This window comes from Cydia fagiglandana, chromosome 1 (assembly GCF_963556715.1).
Source record: "Cydia fagiglandana chromosome 1, ilCydFagi1.1, whole genome shotgun sequence".
NCBI classification, from domain to species: domain Eukaryota; kingdom Metazoa; phylum Arthropoda; class Insecta; order Lepidoptera; family Tortricidae; genus Cydia; species Cydia fagiglandana.
The window spans coordinates 18,835,647-18,845,906 of record NC_085932.1 but is presented as its reverse complement, the minus strand read 5'-3'; the positions used below and the strand labels follow the sequence as shown (position 1 = coordinate 18,845,906).

Sequence of the window (10,260 nt, the reverse complement as noted above, 5' to 3'; positions counted from 1 at the left end):
AATCGAATGAGGTATCACACGTATTTTTAGGAGCTGTATCTCTATTTTTATTCGTTTTAGGTTTCTCGAGTAGACTATAGGGGTCATAAACAACATTGGTAAAAAAATACACTGTGTCAGAATAGTCGATGAGGTTAAAAACTTCCTGGTTATGTCACATGTAGGTACCTATTTAAGATTGTGGCTTTTTGTAAAGTTCCTATAGCTTAAGTAAGTAGTAGTATAGTTAATCTGAAGTGTTTTCAGGCTATTGCTTAAGGCTTTTGGTACTACTTTTGTTCTGGAAATTAGTATGGGTAGGTACCTACTGTGTGTCGCGTTTTTGCATGCCACTGTCGTCTAAGTTCTAGCGGATGTCACTTATTAACAGCTTTTATTAGAAAGGGACTTCCACTTGTATTACAAGTTACAAGCTTTTGATAAATGGGCCCCAGGTCTTGCTAACAAGGTCTCAAAGACGGCTTAACTCAAAAAATCTGCTAGCTAAACCCACAGCACCTTATTAGCATTAAACATAATTTCTGTCAGTCAAGGACCAACATGTGACAAAAGATTACAGGACTAAATATGTAGTTATCTGTCACTTTATCTGCCTCGTTTTTGTTACAGGAAGCTTTGGCAGTCAAATTAAACTAAAGTTGGTCGGTGCGAAAAATGTTTGGCTACAATAAAAAGGCGTGTTCGCTCCAAAACCTCTTCATCTATGTACTCATCTTTGGAATCCTTTTATCCGGGCTTGCAGAAATATATAACAACTTATGTAAGTTACTTACAGCTGTGTGCAAAATAATTTCTGAAATTTCATTTTGTGACAAAATTTATATAATTAAAAAAAGATAGTGGATTTGTTTTATACTAGCAATTTATGGTTGTAGTTTCAGAGGCGAATAAACTGACAATGTACGGTGAACATCGTAGAGTGGAGTTAGTAGTTAATAAAAATAACGACACTACTGCGGCATGTGGAGAGTTAGGATGTTTCAAAATGAAGAATATCTCGTTCACTGATAGTAAGTATTCATCTTGAGTAACTTCTCCAATTTGAAATTTTTAATCAGTTAATAAATACTAGGTACAGATAAATAAAAAGAAATATAGGTAGTTTCAAATTGTTTTATCGGAAATAAAAATGCATATACCTACATAATAAAATATATAGGTAGGTACTTACCCCCTTATTCATAAATGCGCTACGAACCTCGATTAGCAAATAATCGTTTGTCTTTATCTGTCATTTTGACTTTTGTATTTGTAAGAAAGGGATAAAACATAATTTAACTAAATCAGGATCGCAATGTTTATGACTCAGGAGTATTTATAGCCGATTAGTCATTACTATGGCATTGTGCCATAGTAATCAGATAACGCCGATAACTAAAGCGAAATTCTTTTCAACAGTCATCGTCCGACCAAATATTACAAGGGAATTTCAAGGCAACGTGACACTGGAATGTCCGCTCTCTTCTGGCAACGATACCATGATATACTGGATTGGTGCGAGAGGAGAAAATGTCACCAACAACAACACCCACTTTTCCGTGACAGAAGGTTACTTTTACAAGGTACTTGCATACTCTTATTAACAGGGATGTACCGTCAGTCAGAAAGCAACAGAGTTCAACATCAGGAGCTTATGTGTCTATAAGTAGGTAAGAGTGCGTAGGTACCTTAGAATAATTATGATCGATGAGTAAGTCAGTGATAACTTAAGTAATATGGATTTGAAATCATTCTGAAACTATATGTTGAAATTAAATGTAACGTCTAATATAAATAAATAAATAAAATAAATATTATAGGACATTTTTTTTAACACAAATTGACTAAGCCCCACATTAAGCTCAAGAAGGCTTGTGTTGTGGGTACTCAGACAACGATATATATGATATATAAATAAATACTTAAATACATAGAAAACAAGCATGACTCAGGAACAAATATCTGTATCATCATCATACAAATATATAAATGCCCTTACCAGGATTCGAACCCGGAACCATCAGCTTCATAGGCAAGGTCACTACCCACTAGGCCAGACTGGTGTTCAATATAAGAACCTAAGTAGAATATAATAGAATATTTTTTATTCAGGACGATTAAATTAAACAATAAAAACTTAGCTAGTTCATGTCACCAATTTTTATACCGTTACTAAAAAGTTTTCACTCAGCTTGATGTCAAGGTACCTTTTGGATACCTTTGAATACATTAATGCATTAATTTCAGGGCGATCTTCACAACAGATTCCAGCTATCCTTTGCAAATTTAACGGGATACCAACAACGATACTTCGTGTGTATTTTGGTTAAAAACAACTCAGCAAAGATTTCTTACCAATATCTAACCGTCAAAAATGGTAAGTAAACGTATCGTTACTAATTTAAAAATAAGATATGCCATATTATCCCTTTTTTGGGTTCCACAGTCATTACTAGGAGTAGGCCCCTTATAACTCGTCAATAATACTGGTATCCTAAAAATAAATTATATTAAAGTTTTATTTAACATGATTGGAATATAAATTTAGGTTTGATGAAAATAAAGTAGATCACTTTCATATACATTATTGGATAAATGAAATCTTTACAGATAAAGATTTAAGCCACTATAAAGGCGAAGAGTTCAATGAGAGTGAAAGAAAAAAGGCGGAAATAATAAACAAGGCCATAAAAGCAAAACAAACCCAACAATTAGCCGGCATAATAGCTGCCGCTGTAGTGTTGCTCCTCACCATCATTATTATCATTGGTATAACTGTCTACAGAAGGCGAAATGGCAACGTAATTGTTAAATATTGGCTAAAAAAAGTTACCGTGGAGAAACCACCATCGGTAGCAGGAGAAATGGTAAAGTTATATGTTTGAAGCTCTATTATACAAACAACAAAATAAATCGCATATGTGATGGAGACCAACCTGCCGTCTCAATTAAGTAAATACTGCGATCGTAAAATATCGCTCCTTGAGAAACATATTAGTGTCACTATACAAAATGATTTATGCTTGAAAATTCAACATTTCAAAAATGGAACGTCACTATTCGAATGGTTCTTAATTTTGTATATGTAGTGACACTATGTTTCTCAAGGAGCGATATACTATCTTTTTTTTACCTAGGTATAATATTAAATAAGTAGTTGCTAATCTAACCAGCTTGTTAATTATGTAGTTTTAATAAATCAGGTGATGCCGATAGTCAGAATAGAAAAGCAAAGACTAACCCAGGTTGGGATCATGGGAAATGACACTACATTAATGTCAGAATATCAGATGCCTGTGGACGCCGAATGGGAAATACCAAGATGCAAAATTTCTCTTACTGGACAATTGCTGGGAGAAGGTGAATTCGGAAAAGTGATAAAAGCTGAAGCACATGGAGTAGTTGCAGAAGATGATAAAACTGTGGTAGCAGTAAAAATGTTAAAAGGTAAGAAAATGGAGTCAACAATTATATAAAAAATTTATTATTACCTAATATTAAAAGGTAAGATGCTTAGGTCAACAATCATAGAAGCTGTTATAATATAGACGTATTTCAGATGGCTATACGGACGCAGACATGAAATCGCTGGTGTCGGAGATGGAGATAATGAAGATGATCGGCAAGCATGAGAACATCATCAACCTTCTGGGCTGCTGCACGCAAGACGGCCCGCTCTACGTTGTCGTCGAGTACGCGCGTAATGGTAGCTTGCGCGAATACCTCAAGAAACACAAACCCCCCAAGAAGTAATTTACTGAAACTGTCACCATACATCTACTACAAAAGTTCAAACATTATATTTAACGTCTTCTTTGCTGATGGACTATTTTACTTTTACAGCGCTGGCTCCACGGAGAATTTGCTGAACAAGCCATTAGCGCAGAGAGAGCTGACAGGCTTTGTTTGGCAAGTGGCAAAAGGGATGGAATACTTGGCGTCGCGTGGTGTAAGTTATTAAAGGTTTTGTGTAAATAACGAAAATGAATATGTTATGTAACTGCAATCTGTTGACGAAATTCTAATGTTAACATTTTTGTAGTGCATCCATCGTGACCTAGCGGCACGCAACGTTCTGGTATCGGCTGACCTCGTCCTGAAGATCGCCGACTTCGGGCTGGCGCGCGATGTTCACAATACTGATTACTACCGCAAGCGCACAGCTGGCAAACTTCCTATGAAGTGGATGGCTCCGGAGTCTATATCACAGAATTATTATGATAAGCGTTCTGATGTGTAAGTTGGAAGGTCTTTGCAAGTGTGATAGAAAAATATTTTCATACATGTATTAACCATTAGTGTGTTCAAATGGACTAGTAAAATTCTTGATAGACGTGTAACACGCGTACGCAGTATTTATTAGTTTAGATTACTGATGCTTTATGTTTCGCAGGTGGTCTTTTGGCGTGATAACGTGGGAGATTCTGACTTTTGGCGAAATTCCTTACGCCAAAGTTTCAGTTTACAAGCTGTACAACTATTTAGAAACTAATAACCGGCTCGAAAAGCCAGCTGACTGCAGTAATGAAATGTGCGTATACTTACATCGTGGATAATCACGTATGAAAATTATGTCACTTATATACTTTTCACATGTTCTTTAAATATTCGAGTACATAATACGCAAATATCTATACCATTTTTAATTCGATATTTGAATAGGTATAATTTTAGGCAAAAACAAAGTAATCCGGACGTGTATTTAAGTAAAACGTGACTGTTTGTTTTAAGGTACGATCTGATGAAAAGCTGTTGGGCCTTCAAACCCGAAGATCGGCCGACATTCGAAGAAATCGTCGGCACTATGAAGTCCATGCTGAACCTTCCGTAAGGCCCTTGAAGTATTATTCACTTTTAGTAAATGACCAACCTGGTCTATAATTATATTGGTCTTTTATGGCATCTAATAAAGCTAGGTACCTACTTAAGGACAGCAAAAAATACACGTCGTAGCAAAATGTAAAATTTCGTTTTCCAAATCTCTCATATAATGTGTCATACATAAGTACATAATGTACTCTGTTCTGTCAAATAAGAGTGACCTGTGTTGCCATGATCGCCAGGTGTCACCATAGTCATACATACGGCCAATGCGTGTAGCAATTAAGACTGTCAGGAATAAAGCCATACTATATAATAATAATGCTATAAACCCATTACAAGAAACAACTACGAATTTCTACGTTTGACATTTAAGAAGACATTACAAGAGATGATTAGAATCATGCATATACATAACACTGAAAAGTTTAGTGATCTTCCCGACTAAAATAATTAGAGCTGCTAATAGGAAGTTGTTATATTGTTTCAGGGTAAACGAGCCGCCACCAGAAAACATGAATGAATACGTGACAATGCTGGCATAACAAATAACGAATCTAATCCGAGTCATGAAACATACCTACCTTCTTGGGTACTGTGTAACGCTGTTGTAACGAATCTTTCAAGTTTAACCTAATATTGTCTTATGGAACCAGAAGGAATCAAAATATCACGCCCCCTGTATCAATATAAATTTAGCACGTTCCGTTTTTTTTTATTCAATATACATATATACTAGACTAGCTGTTGCCCGCGACTTCGTCCGCGTGGAATCTTATCTTCAACATTTTACATCTTTAGTACCTATAATTTTCATATCCAAGCAATGTTGAAATTAAGTACTTTTCTTTTTTAGCAATTTGTATGAAGTTTTATTTCAAGTGGATTTTGATGTTGGTTGCTGAAATTACTTTTCTTGTATTCTCATAATAGGTACCTATGCCCTTATACAAAGATTAAAGTTCCGCACTCACAAAATATCTGATCTCCATACAAACTTTCAACCTCTTTCTCACCACCTTGAAGGATAATTTTCAAAAATGCTTGAATTAGTTTTCATGTTTTTTATTTTAATACCTTTTTTTTTGCAAAAAGTTCAAGTTCCTAGCTTAAAATTAAATTTACACCCCAAGACGAACTTTCACCCCCTTTTTAACCCCCTTAGGGGTAGAATTTCCTAAAACGTTGCAATTGCTTACTTTTTTTGTAATCGGCTATTATGTCTTTCTAAGAAGTTTCAAAGCATTAGTAATGGATTAAAATTTTCAACCCCTTTTTAACCCTGTTAGGGGATGAATTTTACAAAACGCTGAAATTACTTTTATTGCCTTCTAAGAATATCCCCAAATACAAAGATTCAAGTCCCGCGCTCGAAAAAAATTTTGATATCCATACAAACTTTCAACCCCTTTTTCACCACCTTAGGGGATGAATTTTCAAGAACGCTGAAATTAGTTTTCTTGTATTTTAATAATATATCTTTTAACGAAGTTTCAAATTCCTAGCTCAAAAGAAAACTTCAACCCCATACAAACTTTCATCCCCTTTTTAACCCTGTTAGGAGATGAATTTTACAAAACGCTGAAATTACTTTTATTGTCTTCTAATAATATCCCCAAATACAAAGACTCAAGTCCCGCGCTCGAAAAAAATTTTGATATCCATGCAAACTTTCAACCCCTTTTTAACCACATTGGGGGATGAATTTTCTAAAACGCTGAAATTAGTTTTCTTGTATTTGAATTTGATACATTTTTACAAAGTTTCAAGTTCCTAGCTTAAAATAAAATTTGCACCCGAAGACGAACTTTCATCCCCTTTTTAACCCCCTTAGGGGTTGAATTTCCAAAAACGTTGCAATCACTTTTTTTTGTAATCGGCTATTATGCCTTTCTAAGAAGTTTCAAAGCATTTGTAATGGATTAAAATTTTCAACCCCTTTTTAACCCTGTTAGGGGATGAATTTTACAAAACGCTGAAATTACTTTTCCTGTCTTCTAATAATATCCCTAAATACAAAGATTCAAGTCCACCACTCGAAAAAATTTTTGATTTCCATACAAACTTTCAACCCCTTTTTCACCACCTTAGGGGATGAATTTTCAAAAACTCTGAAATTAGTTTTCTTGTATTTTAATGACATATCTTTTTACGAAGTTTTAAATTCCTAGCTTAAAAGAAAACTTTAACCCCATACAAACTTTCATCCCCTTTTTAACCCCCTTAGGGGTTGAATTTCTCAAAATCGCTTCTTATCTCTTGTACACTTTATAAATGCAATCTGGTGTGCAAATTTCAACTTTCTGGCTTTTGTAGCTTCGGCTCTGCGTTGATGAATCAGTCAGTCAGTCAGTCAGTCAGTCAGGACACTTGCATTTATATGTCGCAGACCGTCATAATGAATGTATGACGGCTGCGTTTGATGGAATGTCAAGTATTGAAATAGTCTATGCTTGAGTGTGTTTGACTGCGATACAGTGACTTTTATATGAATGACCCGAACAGCTTCTTTAATGGATTGGTTCCTGGCTGATTCTGAGGACAGCCCGAAATGAGATGACATCCTGAGTGGAACCGTCAGTCAGATTTGAATTGGAAAAGTGTCGCAGTCAACCTCGCTGCATTCCTACAATTAATATTTTATGAATTCTATCGTTTTAGCTGTGCCGTTCATGGATTACCATTAATTTATCTACTCCTCGTTATCAGAAGTGGCTCCCTTTACCCTTTTCCCACAGAAAAGTATAAATAGAAGTAAATATAGTGGTGGTGAGCCCACTAGTAAGGTATACACGTAAAAATTTGAAAATATTTTATGAAAATACATCAGGTGAGTTGAAACTGTTTTCGATGTATAATATGGATAAGTAAATTGAGTGTAAGGTATTATGGAATCGTCATGGATCGTCTTGCCCATGTCAAAGTTTGATTCAAAATAATAGTGCCTATCATACATTATGCTACGTTACGCTCATATGCTACGTTAATTCTTGGGATGAGTTGTCAAGCGAACTTCATGCTTCCGTGAGCCGTGGCAGAAGGCCGAGATAGCGCGAGGAAGAAGAAGTCTTGGAAGCCCATTAAACTGTATGAAAAATAATGCTAAAGTTTCAATGCTCTGCTGCTTATGTTTCTTAGATTTATAACAGTGTTAATACGTCTTTAGAGCATATAATATTCAATGGTTTATTCCATAAACTTCCATAAAGTAATGGAAGGCAATCCTATTGCTCAATTAGTACAGGACTGGGTCTAGCACTATTAAAAAGGTTATAATCTTATTATATTGCGTACTTTTTCTACCTTTTACCTTTATATTCATAAAGGTTACATAGTTGCTTAGCAACTGTTATTTACTATTTTGATAAATATGTCAGATACGCATATTTAGCTTCCACTATTAATTTTAAAGATCAGGTATGGCCCGTATCTATTATAACCCTATATACTGTGCTTGTGCTTATACACTAAACGTGTGCTACGCATGTAAAAATTTACCTTCCAGGGGTAAAGTGATCTATCTCTTAATGTGATATTCGCCTGGTGCTGCCCGTACTGGATCTACCTACTGTGACGGACAAGCGCGACCCCCGGACTCGAACAACGTGTATGCTGCGTGCCTCCGTGTTCTGGCAGTGCAACCTGTACAACTAAAATACAAGGACAGGTTTCGTTCCAATTTCATAAATTTAGGCCGATTTTGACGGCTAAACTTAACAGGAAATTGCAGCTGCTATATTTGATATTATTCCTACACATAATTAAATAACGTAATTATGCTGATAGGCCCCGTGCATATATAAACTATAGGGGGCAGTATAGGAGCCGTCAGATTTTTGGCGCGAGGCGTGAGTGTGTCGTTTGTGCTTCCGATGTGGCCCGCAGGATGGCGGAGCCTGTGCACAAGGAGGCGTGCTGGCGAGAACAGTTGATGGTAGCACTTGCTTTGGCAATGTACATGTGCACATATGTTTCTGATTTGGGCCGCAGGATGGCGGGCCCTACAACGCGCATAGCCTCTATAGCTGGTAGTAAACTTAGCAAGGAACTAAGGTTACTACGACTACAACATTCATTCATTAATTCAACTTACACGGTACAAATTAGGTGTCATTCTACTTCTTATGACTTCATGAGCAACAATATAAAAGACCTTTGGTATAAGTTGGTAAAATAAGGATAATCAACTTAGTTTTATCATGATTAACACACGCATTATGCATATGTTAAATCTGCATAAGTAATGGAATCAATGCCAATTCGCATTGCTTGGAATTCATGGCTTAAAAATAACGATTCCAGGAAATCCAGCTTTACAAAACCGAAGCTCCTAGCCTGATGCTGCTGCCGCAGCTTTCTAATTTGCTGGTGGTGGTGGCTGGTGTGGTGGAGACCGAGCTGAAGGATCGCTCCTGCCCACGATGCGTATATCGCAGCTGACATTGACAGACTTTGTTTATTTGGTGAGCAGTTCTCATTTTATTTTCTTAACAGGACATTTAGAATGCTGTCAATATTTGGCAAGTCTGTTTAGTGATGATCTGTTATGTCAAATTAAATTACGAAACTACGAATAAAATTTATTTATTTCAAGTTTTCGCTATTTAAAGTTTAATCAAAATATATGGTATCGATTGATATGTGGAGCAATGCACCAAAATTCCTATATAAAATTCAAGATTGATTTGTTTGGTTTCAAAGGGTACTTATACTAATCAGTTACTTATCTATTTGATCGATTTGAAAGGGGTAAACGTATCGTGTAACAGTACTTAGGTTTTGTACTTAAGTTTTTAACATATAAAACTGATCTTGTGGTCTCTTTGCCATTTGATACGAAACTATGAACTGAACTAGACGTCATCGTCACATCCGAAAGCAAACGATTACCGAGGCCTCCAGTGTCCGGGGCTGGGAATGGATTTTGACAAATTTTAATTTAACTTGCAATGTATATATGAGTCAAACATAGATTGCAATTTAGCATTCGCTTCCCCGTTTCCGATGGCGCAGAGGGTATGCATGCATGTGTGGCATGTGTTTAAGATTGTGTTAATTAATTTAATTTATTTATTTTTCCTTGAAACGACAACGACCGGTAGAATCCTTCCTACAAACTGTCACTTTGCTCCCCTGAGCAGCGGGACAGAGTGGCAACAAAATAGTTGATCCACCCGTAAACTGAAAAGCTATTTACGCATGTAGAAATTAGAAGTTGTCATCAATACGACAAATAATGTTGTTGACATAATGGGTAATGTTAATGTTACATACAGATTTGACATATTAGAATGATGCACAAATGGACAAATGTGTATTTTCATTTGAACATGTACATTAAAGAGCGACTTAAATCGTGTTTCAGTAACGTCAACTCGTCGTCGTCTGCCCTATGGACTAGGTACTGAAATTTGCTGTCAATTAACTTAAGGCATACCGATCGGGTAATTATTTTAATTT

The 10,260-nt window shown here is 36.0% G+C and overlaps 1 protein-coding gene across 1 annotated transcript; it reads left to right on the top strand.

Moving 5' to 3' along the window:
* Positions 1-614: 614 nt before the first annotated feature.
* On the top strand, positions 615-5,505 carry LOC134665658 (fibroblast growth factor receptor homolog 1-like). The gene is made up of 12 exons (XM_063522600.1): positions 615-760; positions 876-1,010; positions 1,399-1,562; positions 2,227-2,356; positions 2,590-2,846; positions 3,183-3,426; positions 3,539-3,728; positions 3,823-3,928; positions 4,022-4,215; positions 4,373-4,510; positions 4,711-4,806; positions 5,291-5,505. The coding sequence occupies exons 1-12, from the start codon at positions 655-657 to the stop codon at positions 5,343-5,345; spliced, it is 1,815 nt and encodes a 604-aa protein (XP_063378670.1). The 5' UTR covers positions 615-654; the 3' UTR covers positions 5,346-5,505.
* Positions 5,506-10,260: the final 4,755 nt, after the last annotated feature.